Source organism: Bos grunniens, chromosome 8 (assembly GCF_055505025.1).
Source record: "Bos grunniens cultivar Pamir isolate PY7600 chromosome 8, Bosgru_T2T1.0, whole genome shotgun sequence".
Classification (NCBI taxonomy): domain Eukaryota; kingdom Metazoa; phylum Chordata; class Mammalia; order Artiodactyla; family Bovidae; genus Bos; species Bos grunniens.
The window spans coordinates 20,767,791-20,793,750 of record NC_141172.1 but is presented as its reverse complement, the minus strand read 5'-3'; the positions used below and the strand labels follow the sequence as shown (position 1 = coordinate 20,793,750).

Here is a 25,960-nt window from a genome sequence, read left to right as displayed (position 1 = left end):
AAGGGGAAAGGAAGCAATTCTCTTGTTCTTGTTTTTATTTTCTTAGTGAAATTTTTAAAAGTCAAGATTATCACCTGAGAGTGAGGACTGGGAAGGAATGTTGGAGCTTTGACAAATGAGAAGATATAAAGCGCTCATTTGAAAAAGTGGACAGGAAACTGATGAGAGGATTCTAGCAAAATTATCTGTCCTACAGTTTTGAGATCTGTGGCAATACCCAAAAAGCAAATGTGTTTTTCCTCCATTTTACTTAGCTGCTTAAATGAAAGTGTCAAGTAAACAGAGTTTGGGTTTGGGTTTTGCCAAAGAAGCACAATGGAGACAGGGAAGAACGAAAGAATTGACAGTACATGAAAGGGAGTTATGGTGACATCTGTGGAATCTAAGATGGGTAATTAAAGAAGGACAAAGGGGAGAACTGGACAGAGAAGAGGTATGGGGTGGACCCATGAATTATTGGAGTGGTAGGGTTCTTGAGGAGACAGGAAGAGATGCTCTGGATATCAGAAAGTGGGATGATGGAAAAGAAGAATTTGGAAGTTACTGAACATCATAAAATCTAGACTATGACTGTGGGAGTAGGTGAACACAGTCGGGGGTGGGGGTGGAAGGGAGGAAGAGATATTGGAGTGATGAGGTCAAAGAACTAGAATTGATCTCCCAAGTAAGTGGTTCTGAATCGTTTCTGTTCATTCAGATCAACCTGAGAGTTAAAAACAAACAAAAAAAACCCTCAAATACTTGAATTCCGTCTTGACTAATTAATCTACTGCACTGGTTATAATAAAGGAAAGTACAGTGCTCATTTACAGCATGCCAAGCAACAAAAACAAGGTAGTTCATGCTCAGAAGATCCAAACTCCCTGGTGGATTTCAGGGGAGGGTTTTAAAGGCATCACTTGGGGTGAGTGTTACAGCCTGTGGACCTTCTTCTGATTGGCTAATGGTGAGGTAACAGGGTGATGATTTAGGAATCGTAATCATCCACCTTCTGGTTCTAATCAGTCTGGGGTCTGCTTGCTTGCGGTCAGCATGTAATCAGCATCCTCCCCCAGAAGGTCTTAGTTAAACAACTCAAAGGTACGTGACAGATTGTTACGTATATTCCTTGAGAAGGAATATTTTATCTGAACCATTGTCGTTACTTTTCTTGCTTGACTGCTTTTCCTTTCTGCAATCCCCATCTTCCATAATTGGTAACTGCTTGAGTCTGTTCTTTGCAACCTCAGGGAAAATCTAGAAGAGTAATGCCTTTCTCTACAAACAAGAAATGGAGAACATGGGGGGCTTTTTTACCTGAGACAACTTCATAGGGTCCTACTTGGTTTTAACCCCCACTTCTCTTTGATACTCTTCAATCCGGAGGGGAACAGGGGTGAGACAAGAAAGGGAATAAAGTTTCCAATAGAGATGTTAATCATAAACTTGGCAGGGGAACTTGGTTTTAGGGAACTCAATTTCAGGAGTAGTGGTGAAGGGAAACACAGTAAGCCAGCTGCTAAAATCTTTCATGCATGAAGCAGAATGACTGAGTAGATAGGAAATGAAAGCACTCTAACATAATCTCAAGGGAACTGGGGTTTCTGAAAGAGAAGCAATGATGAGAAACAAGGAGAATAACTATTATTCTATTCCTCCCTCTGATCTGGAAATGTGGGGCATGGAAGCAAAACAACCATCGTTTAAAAGGGCAGCAGGTAAGCTGGATGAAACTGGGAGAGTCAGGTCTTAGAAGGTGATGTATCCAGAGAATAGTCTGAGACAAGAATTCAGAAAAAACAATTTAGAAAAGAGTGTGAAGGTAAAAGAGGTTCAAGCCCTGAGTTCCAAATGCTGCCTGGCAAAGACTGCAGTTTGGGATGGAATGAGAGAGTAGGTCAGGTAAAGGGATATTCAGAAATGTATGGATGAGAGTCCCTATATTAATCTGAGAGGCTTGAATTGTAGTGATTAGTCCCATGGTCTCTCAGGGAAATGTGGAAAATTAATTCTAAGGATCACTTCCTTCTTGGGATAGGTTGCTTAGGTAGCATGTGGTGATGAAGCAAGTGGAGGAACTGGGTAGGTGGAGTGGGAATCTGTGAATCTCAAACCCTCTGAAGTTGGACTGAGAGCAGTGTCAAAAGCTGTAGAATAGTCCCACAAGTGTAAGCTATGAGCTTTCCTTAAAATCTTTGACATGAGCAGTCAAATGGCCTGAATCTCAGAACTTAATGAGTCCTGTTGTATTATCTATTTATGTGTCTGTTTACAACTAGGCTTTAAATTGCCCTAGCAGAATCTTTTTTTATTAACTTTTTACCCTCAGCACCTAGCACAGTGCTGGCTACAAAGGAAGTGCTTAATAAATGTTTGATGTACTGAAATGAACTGCTTAAAAAGCTAAAGACAAGATTTTATTGCATCTAGAGTTAAGTAAACAAGTGAGGCACAATATTTTGTTAGCAATTCTAGATTGTAATCTTACCAGGCTGGACCCACTGCTAAGTACACTTACATTTCTAACCACAAAGAGCACTTTTATTTTTCACTTGTTAAAATAATTAAATTAAAATAGTTTCTGCCAGGAACTGGTGCCACAATATATATGGTTAAGTATTACATTAAGAAATCAATATTTCTAGCTTGCACTAAGTACATTAGCATCCCTTAATTTAGAAGCGTGAACAGTGTGTGAGCTTAAGATTCATTTCACGAAAAGATAAATTAGATCAGCTAACCCAAGGAGAAAATGAGACCTCAACATAGTCTTTAGCTCAAAACTTTTTGTTCTATTTGGGGCACAGGTTTTCCCTTTCTTTGGAATTTGTTGTTTGGACTCTGGGCAATCTAACACAAAGCAAAAGCAAAGAGGAGAGAATCTCTGCTCAAAAAATCTGCCGTCTGATCTCAGTTTTTGTGGTAGAACCCTGTTGTATTTCTTCCTCATTTATAATGATATATTTCAAAAATCCAGGTACCAAGTGTAATCTAATATGTGATTTGCTAGTATATTATTTTTAAAAAATCTTTTTTATGCTATATATTAAAATAAAGATTTATTATGAGAGGAAAAAAATAAGGAAAATAGAACAAGACCATCCTAAATTTATGCAACCCAAGTGCAAAAAAAAATACAAAGGAAAATACTCAAATATACAAAATTTATAAAATCATAACTATGCAAATCACAAAACAATTGAAAGGAAAAATATTTTCATTAAATAGGAAAAAGGGTTAATAAGAAAAATAACCTCAATAGTTAAATAATCAAAAGATATGAATGACAACTTCACAAAGAGATATAAATTGTAAAGGAAATAAACTTAAGATGACAATCAAAATACTAGTTTATACTTAACAAATGAGCCAAACTAGATTAATAAAAATACATATGCTAGTGAAAGTGTGGTATAAAATATTTGCACAGAACTTATAATATTGTAATTTAGGGTAACCATTTTAAAAACTTATATTGAAGTGTTATTGTTTTAACATTCCTACCTTTATATTTAATAATTCTAGCTCTTCAGTTAAAAAAAGAAATCAATAGAGTGGATACAAATTTTTCCAAGATGTCCACTGAATATTTTCAATTGTAAAATCATAATAGGAACAATCCATATAAATTATAACAAAGGGATAGTTATAGTTAGAGTACTATGAAAGTTATATGAAATCCGTAGACTGACTGCTCTACAGAAAAACCCGTCTTATTTATGGTTTCACTTTCAGTTACCTATGGTCAACCATAGTTGAAAAGTATTAAATGGAAAATTTCAGAAATAATTCATAAGTTTTTAAATTGCACACCATTCTGAGTAGCAAGAAGAAAGGTTGTGGCCATCTCACTGTCCCATCCAGGGTGTGGGTCATCCCTTTGTTCAGCTATCCTGCCTCTTACTCACCTAGCAGCCATCTCAGTTATCAGATCAACTATCGCACTGTCGCAGTGCTCATGCTTAAGTCATCCTTATTTTACTTAATAATGACACCAAAGCACAGGAGTAGTGATGCTGGCAATTCGAATATGCCAAAGAGAAGCTGTAGGAAGATTACCGTAAGTGAAAAGGTTAAAGTTCTTGATTTACTAAGGAAAGAAAAAAAAATGTATGCAGAGGTTGCTAAAATCTAAGTCAGAACTAATCTCTCTGTGAAATTTTAAGAAAGAAAAAGAAATTCATGCTGGTTTTGCTATTGTACCTCAGATTACAAAAGTTATGGTCACATTGTGTGATAAATGCTTAGTTAGGATAGAAAATGCTGGTGACTCAGTGGTAAGGAATCTGCCTGCCAATGCAGGAGACGCTAGGAGATAGATGTGGGTTTAAACCCTGGGTCAGGAAGATCCTCTGGAGAAGGAAATGGCAACTTGATCCAGTATTCTTGCCTGGGAAATTCCATGGACAGAGGAGCCTGGCAGGCTGCAGCCCATGGGGTCACAAAGAGTCAGATGCGACTCAGCATGCAGGCATGCACCACAGGATGGAAAAGACATTAAGTTTATATTGTAAGATATTTTTAAGAGAGAGAGACTACATTTACATAACATCCATTATAGTATATTGTTATCATTGTTCTAGTTTATTATTAGTATTGTTAATCTCTTACTGTGCCAAGTTTATAAACTAAACTTGATCATACAATATATACATATATAGAGAAAAAACCGGAGAAGGCAATGGCACCCCACTCCAGTACTCTTGCCTGGAAAATCCCATGGACAGAGGAGCCTGGTGGGCTGCAGTCCATGGGGTCGCTAAGAGTCGGACACGACTGAGCGACTTCACTTTCACTTTTCACTTTCAAGCATTGGAGAAGGAAATGGCAACCCACTCCAGTGTTCTTGCCTGGAGAATCCCAGGGACGGGGGAGCCTGGTGGGCTGCCATCTATGGGGTCGCACAGAGTCGGACATGACTGAAGCGACTTAGCAATAGCAGCAGAGAAAAAAAACATAGTATATATAGAGTTCAGTACTGTCCATGGTTTCAGGCATTCAATGAGGATGTTGGAATGCACCCCACATAAGGGACTGTAGTAGTATATGACAGTGGAACAATGTCATGGAGTTATATTCATTATCATTATAGAAATTATAATTAATAATTATTATAATTAAATAAGTTTACAAAGTCTATTTAGCCACATGAAAAAATACTTCTGTAGATCAACAAAAAATGAGAAGTTTAAACTTATATACGCCCTGAGATTACACTCAATAAATATGTGGAATTTGGATTAAGATTAAAAGGAACTAACATTTTTAATATAACTATTTCAAAATGAATAATAGTAGCAGCTAATATTTACTAAGCACTTACTTGGGCTAAGATCTGCTCTAAGTACGCTACGTGTTTTATCTAATGTAATCTTCAAACCTCCCAATTAAGTAGGTATTATTAATATCTCCATTTTACAGATGAGGAAATGGGAGTCCAAAGAGGTTTAATGTTTAATAACTTTTCTCATGGTCACTCAGCTACCATGAGGTCAGAAGGCAGAGAGTCAGAATTCAACCCCTGCCAATCTGGCCTCATGATGACGTAACAATGAACTATTTTCTTTTTCAAGCTGCTTTATACTATGGTTGAGATGTTGCTTAAATGATTAACAAAGAAGGGTTTTTATGCAAACTATTCTACTCAGATAAAGCTAAAGGTATGGAAAATAGATCTCTTTAATTCTTTGCCATGGGGATTTCTCTAACTCCTAAGAATTATTTATTTAAAAGGAACTTGGAAACCAAGGAGCATTCCTTGTTTCTCCATTCCTGCTATCATTCCTAATAAACCAGTCTCCACTATAACTGATTCAGGGAGAGTTAATACCGTCAGCTCTAGGGGGGAGAAGGCAATGGCACCCCACTCCAGTACTCCTGCCTGGAAAATCCCATGGACAGAGGAGCCTGGTAGGCTGCAGTCCATGGGGTCGCTAAGAGTGGGACACGACTGAGAGACTTCACTTTCACTTTTCACTTTCATGCATTGGAGGAGGAAATGGCAACCCACTCCAGTGTTCTTGCCTGGAGGATCCCAGGGACAGGCGAGCCTGGTGGGCTGCCATCTATGGGGTCGCACAGAGTCGGACACAACTGAAGCAACTTAGCAGTTCTAGGGGACAATCAGCCCTATCTCCATACTGAGATAAAGGTAACACTGATAGGTGCTCATCCACCTGGTGAGTACTGTTACCATCCAGCTGTTGAAAAAATACAGTCAAATCATAGAAAATCATGCTTCCTGGGGGCAAATGAAGAAATGCAAAGGCACAGGCTAGAAAAAAAGATAACAATACCATATGATATCACTTATACGTGGAATCTAAAATATGGTACAAATCAACATATCTACGGAACAGAAACAGACTCACAGATAGAGAGACTTGTTGCCAGTGGTGGAGGAGGGTAGGAGAGGGAAGGAATGCGAGTTCCTATTACATATAGGATGGATAAACAGCAAGGTCCTACTGTATGGCACCAGGGACTATATTCAATGTCCTGTGACAAATCATAGTGGAAAAGAATGCAAAAAACAATATATATATATATATATATGTATCACTGAGTCACTTTGCTGTACAGAAATTAATACAACATTGTAAATCAACTATACTTCAATAAAATTTTTTAAGATTATATTAAAACAATTGGATTTCTTTTCCCTCTTTCAAAAATAAAAAGCCTGTAGGAAACCTCGCCTTGAGCATTTTTGCCCAATATCATAGCAATCTTCTTTTGCTTTCCCTCAAAAACAAAGGTAATCTGAGTATCCTCCAGCACACACGTGCAGTTTAGATTCATTTTAGAGGAACAGTCCGCTGGCGTCTCTGGCATAGCACGAGACTACGGGATTGTGGAAGCATTTTCAGCAGACCCGGAATACTGATTCGTCACTCCAAACTAGCCCTGTTCTCTAGCTCACTCCTAAGAATCAATATTCTTTTCAAATGTTCTTTATTTTTATCTACAAATAAGAAAAAGTGTTTCTTTACAATCCTAAAAATGGCATTATAGGAGGCACCAATTTGAATGGCAACTCCAATGTGCTCTGGTGGAGGGAAGAAAACAATGGGAGCTTAAAAGGCAACAAAGAGAAATTACACAGGTTATCTTTACAGAGCTGTGATTGGTGCTGGCAGGCATTCAGTCACTTGCTGGCAGCAGATAGGTTGCTAGGCTGTGATCTCTAAGGAATAAGGAATTCTAGGTGGTCTCCAGAGGCCTGGATCCGAAGTTCATGTTGTGTCAGGGGTGGACACGTGTAAGCTCTACTTTCTTAATGACCAGAAAGCTCTACTTTCTTAATGATCTCCCTCTCAGATCACTTTGAAATAAATGACTTCATTTCTTATTGATTTAAGCCACGGATACTTAAAGAGATTTGTGTTACAACACCCAGTACTCTCAGCTAACCAACATTTATGGCCCCCTCACCTCCCTACTCTTTTCAACTTTGGAAGGCTCACCCTACTTCTTCACCTCCTGCCTCCAGAACATACAGAATCATAAATTCAGTCTGCCACAGACTGGGCCTGTTAGGCAGCAATCAGTGTGACTGCCGATTAGGGCCTGAAAAGGAAGACGGTATCCTTGGACCTAGATATGTTCACCAATCTTCAGTCCAGTTAGATTTCAAAGACTATCCCAGGGGCATCTCGCAATGAAAGAAAGGGGGGAACCTGTAAACAGAATGAGTCTGAGATTGCTTCTCATAGGGGACTCATCAGTTCAGTTCACTTCGGTCCCTCAGTCGTTTCCGACTCTTTGCCACCCCATGGACTGCAGCATGCCAGGCCTCCCTGTCCATCACCAACTTTTGGAGCCTACTCAAACTCATGTCTATCACATCGGTCTGACTCAATGGAGAGGAGAAGGGGATGACAGAGGATGAGATGGCTGGATGGCATCACTGACTCAATGGACGTGAGTCTCAGTGAACTCCGGGAGTTGGTGATGGACAGGGAGGCCTGGCGTGCTGTGATTCATGGGGTCGCAAAGAGTCAGACACGACTGAGTGACTGATCTGATCTGATCTGATCACCTCAATTTAACTCAGGTGCCTTTCCCCCAGAAAATCATGGATTATTTGAAGATGAGAAGTTGTATAGTAAGAGTACCTTTTAGATAGCAAAACCCCTCTGCTAGAAATACTTTGCTGCTTCTCCATAACTGTTGTTTTGTACCATCCACCTCCCCTGCTGAAATGTATGCATTCCCTTTAGCCCTTTCCAGATGTCCTAAGATATGATTTTATCTCACTATCAATTCTGAGGGGGCCATCTATTGATCCTTAAAGGAGCTGTCAAACTAGATTGAGTTCTCCTCTTAAAATCCTGGACTTTGGCCTACCTTTAAAAATTAAAATAACACAGAGGTGACTGGAAGATTGATCACTCCTCCATAACAAGATTAAAAGTCATGCTTTTCAAAGAATGGAATTGATTTACTAATAAAATCATATAGTAAAAGCCAATGATATTCCGTTGCCCTGTTGTGTATCTAGTCACTTCTCCTGATAAAACGTTTGCTTTATCCTCCACATGAAAATGCAATTAGATCACACAGAATCTCCTACTTAAAACACTGTAATGCTCTGCACACCCTCCAGAAGAGTCAGAACTTCTTAGTGTATATAACATAGAGATCAAAGACGCAACTGCTGATGGACAGGAGGTTGATGACCGTGCTGAAGCAGGAGAGACCCGGCGCAAACTGGGCGGTGCACATGTCACCCATGTCGCTGTACTGGAACTTCAGCAGTATTGCCAGATCCTCTAGATTTTCTGGAAAGCCGGGAGTCCCTATTTTCCCATGTAAAACATGCTAAATTTTAAATGTCCCTGATTTAAGGAAAATACTGAATGAGCCAAACAAAATCAATCTAATTTCAAATTCAGGCCACACGGCCCTCTTTGCAAGGCTGGACTCTGACGTCTGCTGCCTGTAGGGCATCACCTCTCACTCACCCCTTAAGCGCATACCCTGTGCTCAGGTCACGTTCTGAGAAAGGCAGCTCTGTAAATGCCCTGCCTTCAGTCCCATGTTCACCAGCCCCTTCTTGCCTGTGAACACATAAGTCATATTTCATGATTCAGCTCAAGGGCCTTTCCTCAAGACACCCTTTGACCCTGACTCAGACCATATTCACCACACTGTCCCTTGTACCCTTCTGTCCAAACTCCATGTATCTTCTCCCTTACATCTGTAATGTATTGCTCTTTTTTATTTATCTGACTCCTCCTAAGAGACTCCAAACTCCCCAAAGACAGGAGCAGTATTTTATCAATTTCTCTGTCAATGCAGGGCCTGGTACCTCATCATCATCACTAGCACACACAGTATTTAACCATGTTCCTGATGCCTTGCAAGTATTAACCTGAACTTTCACAGCAGACTAGTAATATCCTCCTCATTTGACAGATGAGGAAACTGAAGCACAGAGTGCAAGAAGATTCAACACCGAATAGTCTGGAATTGGACACTAATCTAGACACTTCTAGACACTAATCTAGAAGCATGGTCTAGATGTTAGACCACGTTAGACTACATGGAGCAGCATTATTCTTTGGAAATAAAATTGTATCTAACGGTCATTTTCTAATACAGGATCACTCTTTAGTACTTCTAATGCTTTTCTAATGTATCTTTCAGTTGCTAATCAAATAGAAAAGCTGAAAGACTATTTTGTCAAGAAGGCAAAACTTCACTAAAATAATGTTTAAAGAATCTAAACCTACCCAGGTTTCTGAATTCATCTGCCCTTGATTCAGCCTTGGTGAAAAACAGAGTGCAGCTTGACCTAGTGATAACCCCATTAGGGAGTTTCATTTGGTGCAAATAGCAATTTAAGCAAATATGCCCTTCTGTTTTTTCTAGTGCTCTTTGTTATTACAGTAAAATCCAAGTTTGAGTTTCATGTGGGAAATCAAAGAGCCAAAGAAAGGGACTTTTCATTATATACAGAAACGCAATGAAATGCTTTGTATTCCCATTCAAGCAGTTATTATTTTTCTGCACAGCTAAGGAATGGAAAATCTAAAAAGAAACTAAGTGCTAGATTGGCCTCTGCTCTTTTACCCAGATGGAAGTTTCGCAGGCCTGTGTGAGTTTCAGGGTAAGTGCTGTCAGTCTCAAAAACAGGTAGGTCTGCATTTTCCTTTGCAGCTCAAGTACTCAAACTATAGATGTTGTTACTGTTTTTAATCTGATTATAAATGTCCAACTAAAGCAGTTAAATGTTTAGAAAAGGTGAAGACCTGATAATATGTAAGAGACTTTGAGGTACTCTGTTGACACTCAAATAATGTAGCCAAGGACAACTTAGGGAGTCATTTAGTGCTATTAATCAGTAATCTAAAAGCATTGTGTCTGTGTGCAAGTGTCTTTTTCTTGGCTAACATCTGTGAAATGATCATTGAAAAATCTGATAAGGGAACATTGTTGAAGTACGCAGGAAAATCCAAATGATTGCCATCAATTACAGCTCACCTTTTGTAAGGCTCAAACTTGACATTTTAAAACATTTTTGTTATCACCTTGCTTCAAAATGAACAATGTACTCATGGTTAAAATTCTACCTTCCTTTAATCTAGATATTTGTGACATAGAAAGTCTAATCCTCTAGTTAGTATTTTTACTTCGGTAATTTTTAAAATAAAGTTTTCATACCCTCTGTATACTTTCCCCCCCAAAATAGTGTTCTATATTCCTGACCCATGAAAAGTGCTGCCATCTGCTGGCCACTGATACATATAACTCCATATGAACAGTTTTGAGATTTTTGAGGAAAGAACTCTGAAAAAAAAAAAAAAAAAAAAAGGCTCCTTGTTCTATACAAGCAATGGAAGCTGAGGACAGTTGTTTAACCTTTAAATTATCACACTCTCTTTCTCATATGAAGCTAATATGACTCAAGCGTTAGACAATGTTGACTTGCAGGGTTAAAAGCAACAACAAAATAGCTAACGTTTGCTGCCCCCTGCTGTTCAAATTCCTTAGCGTTTCTGAACTTTTAATTCTCGCTGAAACCAAACATAATTAACGCATTCGTTCCTCTATTCATTCACTCACATAGCCGTTCACTCAGTTTTTCATTAAATTAAAGAACGTAAGCCATCCTATGCACCTACAAGCCATGCTGTCTGCAGGTGACTGAGACACAAAACTGACCAATGTGACAAGGAGAGAACAAAGAAGAATTTCAAGGCAAAATTACATGAAATCTGTTTTTACACGTCCCTAGAACCCATCAAAGATTGAAGGCAGGAGGAGAAGGGGACTACAGAGGATGAGATGGTTGGATGGCTTCACCGACTCAATGGACATGAGTTTGAGGAAACTCCGGGAGTTGGTGATGGACAGGGAGGCCTGGTGTGCTGCGGTCATGGGGTCGCACAGAGTCGGACACGACTGAACAACTGAACTAAACTGAACTGCTGCTGCTAAGTCACTTCAGTCGTGTCTGACACTGTGCGACCCCATAGACGGCAGCCCACCAGGCTCCCCCGTCACTGGGATTCTCCAGGCAAGAACACTGGAGTGGGTTGCCATTTCCTTCTCCAATGCATGAAAGTGAAAAGTGAAAGTGAAGTCGTTCAGTTGTGTCCGACCCTTAGCATGGACTGCAGCCCACCAGGCTCCTCCGTCCATGGGATTTTCCAGGCAAGAGTACTGGAGGGGGGTGCCATTGCCTTCTCCGAAACTGAACTGAGAACTCATCAAATCAGTTGTACAAAATCTGTGATGCCTGGGCTTAGTAATAATATGAGGATGAGAAAGAGAGAATGGAAGGGGAGGACAGGTAAGGAGTGGGAGAGGGAAAAGCAGAGTGTGGGTAGGCACCGTGAACATGAAGAAATCCAGTCATAACAACTTGCTGCACCCTCTTTAATCCATTACAAGCATAAAACTTCTTAGTAAGGAGCTAGATGAGTTTAACACAAGTATGTTCCTTTTGGAACAAGTTTTCTGTCTGATGTTTTAACTTTCTCCAGGAAGACCAGGAAATGTGCTCTGCTCTGTCCTTTCATAGTATCTAGTGGCAATCTCTACCCTCACCCTCACCACAATGTATTAGAATATCTGACTTCTCTTTCTGACTCCTTTCACCAGATGGCAGTTCGTTAAGGGCTGAGAGGGGATAAAGTTATACATCTTTCTCTTTTCAGCTCTTAGCTTAAGGTCCAGCACATGGTGGGAAGGATAATACAGTCGTTAAGAATTTAGACTTTGCAGTTAGATTGAGGACTGAATCCCAATTACCTAGTTATATAAATTTGAGAAAACTTCTTAAATGTACTGAGCCTTATGTGATAATTGGCATAATAACACCATACCCTTGTGCCTTCTCTAACATCACATTCCACCTAGAATTTTATTATCTTAGTTTGTTTTAATCTCTGTAAAATTCCCAGATCCCTAGGAAAGGTGACATTAAAAACTGCCACTGGACATTTAAAATTTATCAACAGTGATAGATTTGATGGACTTTTAGATGGCAGGTGGGGGTGGGAGAGAGAAGACTGAAGGCCCAAATAGACAAGGAAGCTTTTGAAAAAGGTAAATAAGCAGAAAAAGAGGGCTGAAGGTGAGTCAGCTTTTCTCGGTCTCCTCAGCTCTACAATGGGGATTATAACAGCATCCAAGGTGTTTGTAAGGGTTAAATGAAGAATTTGTAGTTTTCAAGAAATATTAGCTGTTCTTATTGTTGTTCATAAAGATTTGCAGAAGAAAAACATGACCCCATTCTCAACTTACTTTTAAGATATTATTTCCAGACAGCACATGGATTTAGCAGGGAAATAAGGAAACATAAGTTATTTCCTATATTTTAATTTTTCTCCATTGCCCACAGGTGTGCCTCATGTTTTAAAAGCAGAATGAAAAGAAGATACCACAGGTTGCTATTACAAAAATACCACATATTGGGGGGCTCAAACAGCAAGCATATTTCACAGTTCGGGAGGCTGGCAAGTCTAAGGTCAAAGTTCTGACAGATTTGGCGTCTAGTAAGGATCTGCTTCCTAGTTCATAGGTGATTGTTCTCTTACGGGGCAGAAAAGGTAAGGAAGCTCTCTGGGGTCTCTTTTATAAGAGAATGAATTCCATTCATGAGATACTCCTCTCCATGACCTACTCATCTCCCAAAGGTCTCACCTCTTAATACCATCACATGGGGAGGGGTTAGGATTTCAACATACGAATATTGGAAGGACACAAACATTCAGCATGTAACATCTGTCATAGTTCAGATACTGACTTACTGAACAGAGCATATTACATCACAACTGTATGTTAAAATATAGTTGAGCACTTAAAACATTCTGGTCCTTTTTCTTCCAGAGCACAGAAATGCCCGTGTCTCTTTCTCTTTTCTTTTCTTCTTTTTTTTTTTTTTTGGAGAATTCGTGATGCCTATGTTTCACAATAAGAAGAAGATACAGAGAATGATTTAGTTACATAGATACTCTATGGCACATATTTTTATTTTGAAGCATTTTCATGTAATGTCATTTTTTTTTTTTTTTTTTAACTTACAGGCCAGCCGTGGCACTTGCAAAAGCCCGGGGCAGCAGAGACAAGAGCCTGCTCTCAAGCAAGCGTCCCGGATCCCCCGGGCCCGGACCCTCGGCGAGCGACACGATTGGCCGCCGTCCGGACTAATTTGCTGTAATGTCATTTTTATCTTGTTTAAAATGTATTTATTTTTAAAGTAAGTCCTTTTTAGTTATGTATTTAAAATACAGTAGAGTGCACATGTCAATCCCAAACTCTCAGTCTCCCCTACCCTTCCATACTGGTAACCATAAGTTCATTCTCTAAGTCTGTTCCATGTCTCTTTATGACAACATTGAATACTCTTTGCTTCACCAGGGGAGGTGAATAGGCTTTAGGAATTCATCTTGATATTCCTTTTCTTACAATAGAAGCAATAATAACTACCTCAGAGGATGTGAAGATTTTGGAATTCCGGGATGAATAGCTATTCTATTAACCTGAATATATTCCTACTGTGCAGCACTGCTCTAGGGAGAGTGGTCAAGATTTTCCTTCAACAAATCCAAATAATACGTAACAGTTCACCTTTGGTGGGATCTCCAGAAATGAAAGGAAAGACACAATTTGAAGTGAACATGGAAGAAGAGACAAGATGACTTGAATGGAAGCTATTTCTAGGCATTTTAGGGCGAAATGAACTCATGGTAGAAATAAGTAACGGAAAAAACTAAAGAAGTAGAAATTGATTGGATGAAATAAGACAATTAATAAGGGAATCTCCAACTATCTTGAGCACATCAGGTTCAAAATAGCTGGTCAAAACTGACCCTTATTATCTCACTTCAAATCATGTGATACCTCCCTCAATCAAAGATACAAATTACATGTTATTGCTGGACACTCCATTTTTATTAAATATGGGATTTCTGGGGCTTCCCTAGTGGCTCAGCAGTAAAAGAATCTGCCTGCAATTCAGGAGACTCAGACTCAATCCCTGAGTAGGGAAAACCTCCTGGAGGAAGAAATGGCAACACTCTCCAGTATCTTGCCTGGGAAATCCTATGGACAGAGAAGCCTGGTGGGCTACAGTCCATGTGGTCACAAAACAGTCAGATACTACTTAGCAACTAAACCACTGAAATATCTACATAGTACCTTAATCATAACTGTTGTAAGGTGGCCTGGGTACTTTTTTAGAATTGTCTTCAGAACGATAAGGTACAAATAAACAGAGGGAATTTACAGGGCAAGAACAGCAGGGCCAAAAAGGTTATAGACACCTTATCTTGTTCCAGATTCTCTATACCAATCATAAAGGGAGAGACCATTGACAATCAGAAATTTTGGCCTACCTTGATTCTGGGCCTTGTTAAGAAAAAAAATTATCCAAACTTGGAAATAAGCCAAAAAGATTATTGCCTGCCTATCAAAGCATTGTCTGACAAGTCAGCCCAAAGGTCATCTGCTTCTGGGAGGAGAGAAGTTCACTCAATTAGATATTATCTATGTTTTTCCCCTATGAGTAGTGGGCTATCAGCAACAGGACAGGTTCTCCACCGCTGACCCAGCTTTCCATCTGTTTTTGCATAGCTTCAAACTAAGGATAATTTTTACAATCTTAAGTGACTGGGTAAATAATTCATGGGGTCGCAAAGAGTCGGACACAACTGAGCGACTGAACTGAACTGAACTGAAAATATCTACAGAATATTTTGTCACAGGTGAAAAGTATATGAAATTCAAATTTAAGTGTCCATAAGGTTGTACTGGAATACAGCCAGGCTTATTCAGTTAGATATTGTCTGTGTTTTTTAACTTCACACACTCCTTACTTTTTGCCTCTTTGTAGGCAAGGCTTGCAGACCTCTTACCTAAGGGCTGTAACTGTGTTTTATTGTTTCTTATTGATAAGGGTTCAAACTCTGGTGGTAGTTATCTTACATCAGAGCACCTAAGTTGGTCAAGATTCCCTAACTGTGAGGCACCATATAACCCAAGGTCTCTGTGTCCCTGCAATGGTTCCCCTCTGAGTAGTGAGCTATCAACAGGACAATCAGCAGACAAGCTCCTAGGAAACCACATTCAGGAGGAACTCCCAGCCTCCTGCCCTTTCAAAGGAGCACTCCAGTCTTTCACTTTGCCATTTCATTTTATAATGTAAAAGAAACAGAAGAAAACTTTACACTGCAAGAAAATTTAAATCTTGAGCAAATAATGAGTGAAAATTTTTACTGTTTTAAGTAAACAGGATATGGGAAGCACCCAGTGATGTCTGAATGAAATTATACTTGTGTGGGGTTTCAGTGTTTTACTGCTGTAGGGAAAAAAGGAAGTTCACCCCTCCACAGCCATTCTCACACCCCCAGAGTAAAATCTTTGCAACATTTCTGTCTATCAGAATATCACTGTCACCCAGCATTTTGTTGAAGAGAATTCAATCCATCCAGAGAGTTTAAATTGGATTATCCCAATGAAGGGCTGGTGCAAAGTGAAAGGGCGGGTGGGGGTAGGGGATGCCCAACTAGTGTTGAGTGATGAAGACAGAAATCCGGATTCTGAATCTAGTTGAATTGGACTTTGATTGGGGTAGTTAGGGTTGAAGTTGGCCCTGGCCCTGTGGACCCAGGCTGGAAGTTAAGGAATGTTTTATCCCCTGGAAAACCTGCCCCATAGCCTGAGTTTGTAGGTCAGAAAGGTTATCATTATCCAACAGCACGTTACTGTTTTTTCTGTCATCCCAGAGTCCTGGGCCAGCCAACCCCACCTCTGCTCTGTCTCCAACGACTTAACAGAAAGGAGCAAACCCCCAGTTGAGTCGCGGGGATGAGACGAGTCAACCGCACCCCGCCCCGCATTCGCAGCTGGAGGCAGCCTCAGCGAAGAGTCTGTCCCCTCATCGCCACGATTCTCCCTCCCCCGACCCCGAGAACTTTTGGAACAAGATGGGCCTGGCTCTACAGATGAGGCCGAGCTTGCCATGGATACGAGACGGCGCCAGAAGCGCTGCTCTTCCTTGTCGGGTTCTTGTGAAAGTTAACGGAGCCGATGAGAGTGCAAAGTACAAAGTCTGGAACAGCATAAGCTGTCAATCAACGGTCCCCATTATTATCACTATCATGAACCCGTTAGCTACACCTCAGGGTAAGGCGGGGTGCGGAGAAATCAACAGAGAACCGAAAAGGTCGCAAAAGAGGCGGGAGGCGGGCATCTGGAATTGAGAGGAGAGGCGGGGGAGAGCCCACGCCAGCAGCCAATCCAGCTGTCCCCGGGAGGAAGAGGAGGAGCCACCGTCGACCCCGGGACCTCCCTGCTCAGTCCCGCGCCGCGCGCCAGCACCCGCGCAGCTGCTCTGTTCCCCGCCTGCATTCAGAGCGTGGCCTCCGCTCCTTCCTCGCCAGACATGTCCTCAGGTGCCACTCCCGCTGCCGTGAAGGTGAGATTAGTCGTCCTGGCTGCTGCGATCCTCCCTGACCTGTACGCTGTCTCTCCCGTCCGGAGGGACAGCGCCTCTGGGCCGTGCGCCTAGCCGGGGCGCCCCCGCCGCGGCGGGGAGGGTCTGCGGCTCTTTAGCCCGGAGCGGCGAGCGAGGGACAGGAAACCATTGCCATTGCCCTGCCTTTGGTCTCAGCTGCTCACGCAGGGCGAAGGCACGCCCTTCGGAGAGGGGCCGCGAATCGGTACTGCAAGTACCTTTCTGAGCAGATGGGTCAGGCTGGGGCTGCGTGTACCACGTGGGTGGGCACCTACAACCCCTGAGGGTCTCCTCGAGCCCTGAGCCCTGCCCGACTTAAACGCTTCCGCTCTGACTTGGCCCTCTGCCCGCGGCCCACGTGAGAAAACTGCATACTTGCTCTTTTGCAAGCTTCCGGCTTTTTGTGTTATAAACGTAGGCCTTCTCCGCTTTGGGGACTCTTGAGAGTTTTTACAACACGGAAATGGAGTATAGCAGTACTGGGCCGCTCCCTGTTTGGAGGCCTCTGGCTTTAACCTGCTTTGCTGTTGTTTAGTCGCTAAGTCGTGTGGGACTCTTTGGGACCGCATGGACCACCATAGCCCACCAGGCTCTTCTATCCGTGGGATTTCCCAGGCAAGAATACTGGAGTGGGTTGCCATTTCCTTCTCCATGGGATCTTCCCGACCCAGGGATAAAACCCCCGACTCCCCCTTGGCAGCGAATTCTTACACCATTGAGCCACCAGGGAAGCCCAAACTGCTTTGTGGGGAACCTTGAAAGGTGGAGATCAGTTTCCTTGTGCCCTCGGTCCTCAGGAGTCTCCACATAAGGGATCATTGTGCTGTGGGAGCTTTGACCAGAGGAAGGCCCTAGTTTCGAGGTTTGCAACGAGTTTCCCAGGGGCTTTTAAGCACTTCTTCCTGTTGGTCCCGGTTGCCGGGGGTGGGGGGAGAATGTAGAATTACAGTCCACAGAAGTAAATTAATGATCAAAGTTAACATTGCTTTCAGGCCTAACCAGTTAAGAGGTCAGTTAACTTGTCTGGCTTTAGACATTCTTGGCTGATGAGATAGGAAGGTCCATGATTCCATGTTTTGTGGAATCAGTTTTCAGTTCCCCTGGAGAAAGCAAATCAGTGGTCAGTGTGTACTCAGCCAGAGTGATTACCTTAGTAGCCCTTGCAGCTATCAGAGACACTAGATGAAAAGGGGGTGGGGTGGACAGAGTTGCAGTCACACTTAAGATACTAAATTCCTTTTTCCATTTTGAAAAGAATCTTGCATTAAACAAGTATTTGTAGACTGCCTCTTCCTTATCAGGCATCGAGAACAAAGCAGAATTTTTATGAAGCTCTTCTTCATTTCAGTAAAATGGGAACCTTACTGTAGGGTTTGCTGGGACATTAGAATTGTATTGTCTTTTAGCACATGGCTGAAACTTATTCAGTGGTAGCGCTTTCAAGTGAGAGGGTTGAGATTAATTTTGATTGTCTTTTTTCCAAAAATTAAATTAGGTTGCAGCTTTCAGTGGGCAAGCAAGAAACTATTGCCTTTCTCTTACAGGAATACACTTAAAGTGATGTTAAAGATAGAGAGGGGTGATATTTAAAACAGTATCACTTTAACCTCGTTTGGCATTCTCCCTACCACGCAGTTTCCTTGTAAAATCAGTGCAGTGTATTTAAGTGAAGAATGGGCACTGTGATTAAAACTCTGATATAAATATTGAATGATATATATTTGTTCTTGACCAGCTGCTGAATATAAAATTAATAGGTACAAATAGTGCTGGGCCTGCCTGCTGATTTCTCTTTGGAGTCAGAACAGGTGAAAACTTTGCTGTTGCAATTCCTTCATTCCTACACCATTTCTGCCAGACTGTTGAGGCAACATCCTATATAAAGAACATGAGATGCTAATGTCCTGAGCAAAATAAGCTAATGAAAACCATATCCTAGCCCCAGCTCATAAAATGTAGAGCTAGAGTGTTTCTTAAGACCAATAACCACACATACCTCTTTTTTCAGAGGCCCAGAAAGGTCACCTGAAGAGTCCAGAATTACACAGTTGGACCTAGACAGTGATTGAACTGGTGTAGATATTCCACCAGTTAGATGCTGTGAGCCATTTCTGAACTCTTGACACGTGTGGTCCCTGTGCCCTGTTTTACTGTGTTGAGAAAGGTCATGCAGCTTTAAAGAAGAGGGGTTATAAAGTGTGTCCATACGCAAGCAGCCTCCTAAGTGCCTTCTGGACACTCTCCCACAGAATTAATAGCAGCCATTGTCTGAGAGGACCTCAGAGATACCATATCCTACAGCACCAGGCATGAGCGGGTGGCATGCTTAACCATGTAGAAGGTTTGAACCAGTCTTTACCATTCTGAGGGGCTCCTTTAATGGGCCATGGCTCCCTTAGGTAGCTGCCCAGCTTTTACTCTGAGAGATTAAAAATCTATCGTGTTTACATGACTGCTATGACAAGGAGGGGATGTGGTCCCATCATAGTCGGGTAGTGGGCTGTAAACTAAATGGTAGTAAGGGGGATGATGGGCAAGTTATGGAGTGTAGATTGTGGAGAACAGGCCTTTGAAACTCTCCTTTTTGCTGGCTGAGTGTAGACCTTACACTGAAAAGTCCTTGAGTGACCTTAAAAACTGGTAGACAACCCACAGACCCCAACTGGAAACCAGATGACAACGAGCCTTTGTTTTTTGCCTAGAGACCCAAGGACAGGACGGTTCCTCCCTTAGTAGAACTGTCATGAGCACTGTTGGACATAAAACAAACACATCCTGGGTCCCTTCTCCCCACAAAATGCTGGTAGCACTCCCCCCAGTCATGGTGACGGCCAGAAATATCCCTGTGGGTTCCCAGGCACCTCCCAGGAGAGCCTCCGCACTTGGTTGGGCACCCCTGAGGCACAGACCACCTGGTGAGGAGACGACACAGCCAGGGTTGTGTTCTGAGTAGCAGAGAAAGACAGAGATAAGGGGCTTGTTGTTGCATTAAGGAAAGCTTTTTTTATTTTACTTTTGCTGGAGGTGAGAAGGTGTATAGGAACAGTGACAGATATACATGCATTATTTCATTTGATTCTCACAGTTGTACAGATTAAGGAGAGGCTGGGCTTACCTGGTGGCTAAGAATCTGCCTGCAATGCAGATTGCATTTTTTTTTGATCTCTGGGTTAGAAAGATCCCCTGGAGAAGGGACTGGCAACCCACTCCAGCATCCTTGCCTGGAAAATTCCATGGACAGAGGAGCATGGCAGACTATAGTCCATGGTGTCACAAAGAGTTGGACAGGACTGAGTGACTAACACTTTGACCCATTAGAATAATACCTTGACTTTGCAAGGAGAACTGGGTTAAATTAAAACCATGATGCTCTGACCCTGCAGTTATTTTGGATTAGCGCCCCCACCCCAAGACCTCAGTTAATGTTACTTGTTCAAAGACCATTCTCCAAAAATAGTCAAATTCTGCTCAATGTCACTAATCATCAAAGAAATACAAATCAAAACCACAATGAGATCACTTCATACCTGTCAAAATGGCTACCATCAAAAAGTCGACAGGACTTCCCTGGTGGGCCAGTGGTTAAGAACATGCCTACCAGTGTAGGGGACATGGGTTTGATCCCTGGTTTGGGAAGATTCCACATGTGCAGCAACTAAGCACCTGCACCACAGCTGCTGAGCCTGCACTCTAGAGCTCGAGAGCCACGACTTCTGAGTCTTCACGCCTAGAGCCCATGCTCCCCAACAAGAGAAGCTACTGCAGTAAAGCCCACGGGCCACAGTGAAAAGTAGTAGCCCCTGCTCACCGCAACTAGAGAAAAGCCCACATGCAACAATGAAGACTCACACAGCCAAAAATAAATAAATGAAGGGTCTACAAATATCATGTTGATGGGAGCAACCTAAGTACTCATCAGCAGATGAATGGATAAAGAAATGGTGTGTGTGTGTGTGTGTGTGTGTGTGTGCACAATAGAATATTAGCCATTACAAAAGAGAATGAAATTCTGCCATTTGCAACAGTGTTCATGGACCTAGAAAGTATTAGGCTTAGTGAAATAACTCAAAGACAAATACTCTTTATCACTTGTATGTGGAATCTATGAACAAATGTCTATAACAAAAAAAAAAACAGACTCAGAGAACAAGCTAGTGATTACCAGTGGGGAGAAGGAAGAGGGTGGGGTAAGATAGGAGTATAGAATTAAGGGATACAGACTACTATGTATAAAATTAAAAACCAACAAGGATATACAACACAGGAAAATAGAGCCAATATTTTGTAAGAACTTTGAATAGAGTATCATTCAGTTCAGTTCAGTCGCTCAGTCGTGTCTGACTTTTTGCAACCCCATGAATTGCAGCATGCCAGGCCTCCCTGTCCATCACCAACTCCCGAGTTCACTCAGACTCATGTCCATTGAGTCAGTGATGCCATCCAGCCATCTCATCCTCTGTTGTCCCTTCTCCTCCTGCCCCCAATCCCTCCCAGCATCAGAGACTTTTCCAATGAGTCAACTCTTCGCATGAGGTGGCCAAGGTACTGGAGTTTCAGCTTCAGCATCATTCCTTCCAAAGAAATCCCAGGGCTGATCTCCTTCAGAATGGACTGGTTGGATCTCCTTGCAGTCTAAGGGACTCTCAAGAGTCTTCTCCAACACCACAGTTCAAAAGCATCAATTCTTCAGCGCTCAGCTTTCTTCACAATCCAACTCTCACATCCATACATGACCACTGGAAAAACCATAGCCTTGACTAGACAGACTTTTGTTGACAAAGTAATGTCTCTGCTTTTGAACATGCTATCTAGGTTGGTCATAACTTTCCTTCCAAGGAGTAAGTGTCTTTTAATTTCATGGCTGCAATCACCATCTGCAGTGATTTTGGAGCCCAGAAAAATAAAGTCTGACACTGTTTCCACTGTTTCCCCATGTATTTCCCATGAAGTGATGGGACCAGATGCCATGATCTTCGTTTTCTGAATGTTGAGCTTTAAGCCAACTTTTTCACTCTCCTCTTTCACTTTCATCAAGAGGCCTTTTAGTTCCTCTTCACTTTCTGCCATAAGGGTGGTGTCATCTGCGTATCTGAGGTTATTGATATTTCTCCCAGCAATCTTGATTCCAGCTTGTGCTTCTTCCAGCCCAGTGTTTCTCATGATGTACTCTGCATATAAGTTAAATAAGCAGGGTGACAATATACAGCCTTGACGTACTCCTTTTCCTATTTGGAACCAGTCTGTTGTTCCATGTCCAGTTCTAACTGTTGCTTCCTGACCTGCGTATAGGTTTCTCAAGAGGCAGGTCAGGTGGTCTGGTATTCCCATCTCTTTCAGAATTTCCTACAGTTTATTGTGATCCACACAGTCAAAGGCTTTGGCATAGTCAATAAAGCAGAAATAGGTGTTTTTCTGGAACTCTCTTGCTTTTATGATGATCCAGCGGATGTTGGCAATTTGATCTCTGGTTCCTCTGCCTTTTCTAAAACCAGCTTGAACATCTGGAAGTTCGTGGTTCACGTACTGCTGAAGCCTCTCTTGGAGAATTTTGAGCATTACTTTACTAGTGTGTGAGATGAGTGCAATTGAGTGGTAGTTTGAGCATTCTTTGGGATTGCCTTTCTTTGGGATTGGAATGAAAACTGACCCTTTTCCAGTCCTGTGGCCACTGCTGAGTTTTCAAAATTTGCTGGCATATTGAGTGCAGCACTTTCACAGCATCATCTTTGAGGATTTGAAATAGCTCAACTGGAATTCCATCACCTCCACTACCTTTGTTTGCAGTGATGCTTCCTAAGGCCCACTTGACTTTACATTCCAGGATGTCTGGCTCTAGGTGAGTGATCACACCATCGTGATTATCTGAGTCGTGAAGATCTTTTTTGTACAGTTCTTCTGTGTATTCTTGCCACCTCTTCTTAATCTCTTCTGCTTCTGTTAGGTCCATATGATTTTTGTCCTTTATCGAGCCCATCTTTGCATGAAATATTCCCTTGGTATCTCTAATTTTCTTGAAGAGATCTCTAGTCTTTCCCATTCTGTTGTTTTCCTCTATTTCTTTGCATTGATCGCTGAGGAAGGCTTTCTTATCTCTCCTTGCTATTCTTTGGAACTCTGCATTCAGATGGGTATATCTTTCCTTTTTTCCTTTGCTTTTTGCTTCTCTTCTTTGCCCAGCTATTTGTAAGGCCTCCCCAGACAGCCATTTTGCTTTTTTGCATTTCTTTTCCATGGGGATGGTCTTGATCCCTGTCTCCTGTACAATGTGACCAACCTCTGTCCATAGTTTATCAGGCACTCTGTCTATCAGATCTAGTCCCTTAAATCTATTTCTCACTTCCACTGTATAATCATAAGGGATTTGATTTAGGTCATACCTGAATGGTCTAGTGGTTTTCCCTACTTTCTTCAATTTAAGTCTGAATTTGGCAATAAGGAGTTCATGATCTGAGCCACAGTCAGCTCCCGGTCTTGTTTTTGCTGACTGTATAGAGCTTTTCCATCTTTGGTTGCAAAGAATATAATCAGTCTTATTTTGGTGTTGACCATCTGGTGATGTCCATGTGTAGAGTCTTCTCTTGTGTTGTTGGAAGAGGGTGTTTGCTATGACAAGTGCATTCTCTTGGCAAAACTCTATTAGTCTTTGCCCTGCTTCATTCCGTATTTCAAGGCCAAATTTGCCTGTTACTCCAGGTGTTTCTTGACTTCCTACTTTTGCATTCCAGTCCCCTATAATGAAAAGGACATATTTTGGGGGTGTTAGTTCTAAAAAGTCTTATAGGTCTTCATAGAACCATTCAACTTCAGCTTCTTTAGCGTTACTGGTCGGGGCATAGACTTGGATAACCGTGATATTGAATGGTTTGCCTTGGAAACAAACAGATCATTCTGTTGTTTTTGAGATTGCATCAAAGTACTGCATTTCGGACTCTTTTGTTGACCATGTGGCTACTCCATTTCTTCTGAGGGATTCCTGCCCGCAGTAGTAGATATAATGGTCATCTGAGTTAATTTCACCCATTCCAGTCCATTTTAGTTCACTGATTCCTAGAATGTTGACATTCATTCTTGCCATCTCCTGGATGACCACTTCCAATTTGCCTTGCTTCATGGACCTAACATTCCAGGTTCCTATGCAATATTGCCCTTTACAGCATCAGACCTTGCTTCTGTCACCAGTCACATCCACAGCTGGGTATTCTTTTTGCTTTGGCTCCATCCCTTCATTCTTTCTGGAGTTATTTCTCCACTGATTTCCAGTAGCATACTGGGCACCTACCGACCTGGGCAGTTCCTTTTTTAGTATCCTATCATTTTGCCTTTTCATACTGTTCATAGGGTTCTCAAGGCAAGAATACTGAAGTGGTTTGCCATTCCCTTCTCCAGTGGACCACATTCTGTCAGATCTCTCCACCATGACCCACCAGTCTTGGGTGGCCCCATAGGGCATGGCTTAGTTTCATTGAGTTAGTCAAGGCTGTGGTCCTAGTGTGATTAGATTGACTAGTTTTCTGTCTATTCTGTCTATTATGGTTTCAGTGTTTCTGCCCTCTGATGCCCTCTTGCAACACCTACCGTCTTACTTGGGTTTCTCTCACGTTGGACGTGGGGTATCTCTTCATGGCTGCTCCAGCAAAGCACAGCTGCTGCTCCTTACCTTGGACGAGGGGTAGCTCCTCACGGCCACCCCTCCTGACCTTGAATGTGGAATAGCTCCTCTAGGTACTCCTGCACCCGCGCAGCCACCGCTCCTAGGATGTGGCGTTGCTCCTCCCGGCCGCCACCCCTGGCCTCAGGCCGGAGGTAGTTCCTCTCGGCTGCTCCGGGGCTGTCGCAGCCTGGCACTCTCAGCCACCACCCCTGAGCTTGGACGTGGGGTAGCTCCTTTTGGCCATTCCTGTGCCGTCGCAGCCTGGCACTCTCAGCCGCCGCCCCTGACCTTGGACGTGGGGTAGCTCCTCTTGGCTGCCACCCCTTGGGCATGGGGTCCTCCCGGCTTCTGCCCCTGATCTCGGACGTGGGGTAGCTCCTCTCAGCCACACTTGTGCGCTGTCGCAGCCGCCCGCGTATCATTACAAAAACTGAATCACTTAGCTGGAACTCCAACACTTTGGTCACCTGATGTGAACAGCCAACTCATTGGGAAAGACCCTGATGCTAGAAAAGCCTGAACACAAAAGGAGAGGGAGGCAGCAGAAGAAGAGATGGTTAGATAGCTTCACCAACTCGATGGACATGAATCTGAGTAAACTTCAGGCAATAGTGAAGGACAGGAAAGCCTGGAGTGCTGGAGTCCGTGAGGTGGCAAAGAGTCAGGCATGACTTAGCGACTGGACAGCAACAATGCTATACACCTGAAACAAATATTGTAGCATAACTGTACTTCAGAAATTTTTTAAATAGTCAAATTCTGAGGGGTTAGGAGTTAGAACTTCAACATGTGGATCTGTAAAACACAATGGCATCCATAACCATCACCTACTAGGGTGGCTTACAGAGAAGGGCCTCTTGTCAGAGATGGAGCAGCTGGCTCTCACCATGGACCATATTGCATGTTCTGGACAGGCTCCCAGACTGAGACATTTGGCCACGCTCCCAGACTGAGACATTTGGCCACACTCCCCATACAGCTGACCTTCCAAGATTTTGCAAGACTCTGGCTAGAAGGCCTCACAGCGAGGTCAGCCCATTAAGAGGAGGACTTTTGTCTGCTGTACTTTCAGACCTGTCAGTGGTGACCAAAGCTGAAGGACTGCAGTGCTCAGAGCAGGGGTTGCTGCCAGCTGGAGCTTTGGCTCTTTCCTCATCATGGGCTTGACGAACTCAGAGGCAGCCCATCTCCCTGGCAGGGGCTAGTCTCACCTGCTTAGGGTTATGGTATTTTTGAGAGTGCCTTCATGGAGTTCTAGCTTCCTCCATGTAATATTTCCAGGCTTCAAAGTGATGGTGAGTGGTTGTTGAAAGCAAGTGAGGTATGTGAAATCAGTTGCCAGTAGAGTTGCACACAGAGTA

General features: G+C 42.5%; 1 protein-coding gene and 1 long non-coding RNA gene across 5 annotated transcripts in view; both read left to right on the top strand.

Annotated features, from left to right (window-relative positions):
* The first annotated feature begins 962 nt into the window (after nt 1–962).
* Nucleotides 963–16,720, top strand: LOC147366735 (uncharacterized). 4 transcript variants are annotated; one of them, XR_015169057.1, is made up of 5 exons: nt 963–1,080; nt 9,999–10,119; nt 12,833–12,877; nt 13,518–13,647; nt 16,269–16,720. It is a non-coding gene; the product is annotated as an uncharacterized LOC147366735 (long non-coding RNA). The 4 variants fall into 4 exon arrangements; XR_015169056.1 differs by having other exon boundaries at nt 16,218–16,720; XR_015169058.1 differs by lacking the exon at nt 16,269–16,720 and adding an exon at nt 13,997–15,031.
* A 69-nt stretch (nt 16,721–16,789) lies between these two features.
* Nucleotides 16,790–25,960, top strand: part of MTAP (methylthioadenosine phosphorylase) — a 46,456-nt gene continuing 37,285 nt past the window's right edge. The window contains exon 1 of the mRNA XM_086414273.1: nt 16,790–16,909. Coding sequence (XP_086270399.1) covers nt 16,877–16,909 — 33 coding nt within the window. The 5' untranslated portion in view covers nt 16,790–16,876. The remainder of the gene's footprint in view (nt 16,910–25,960) is intronic.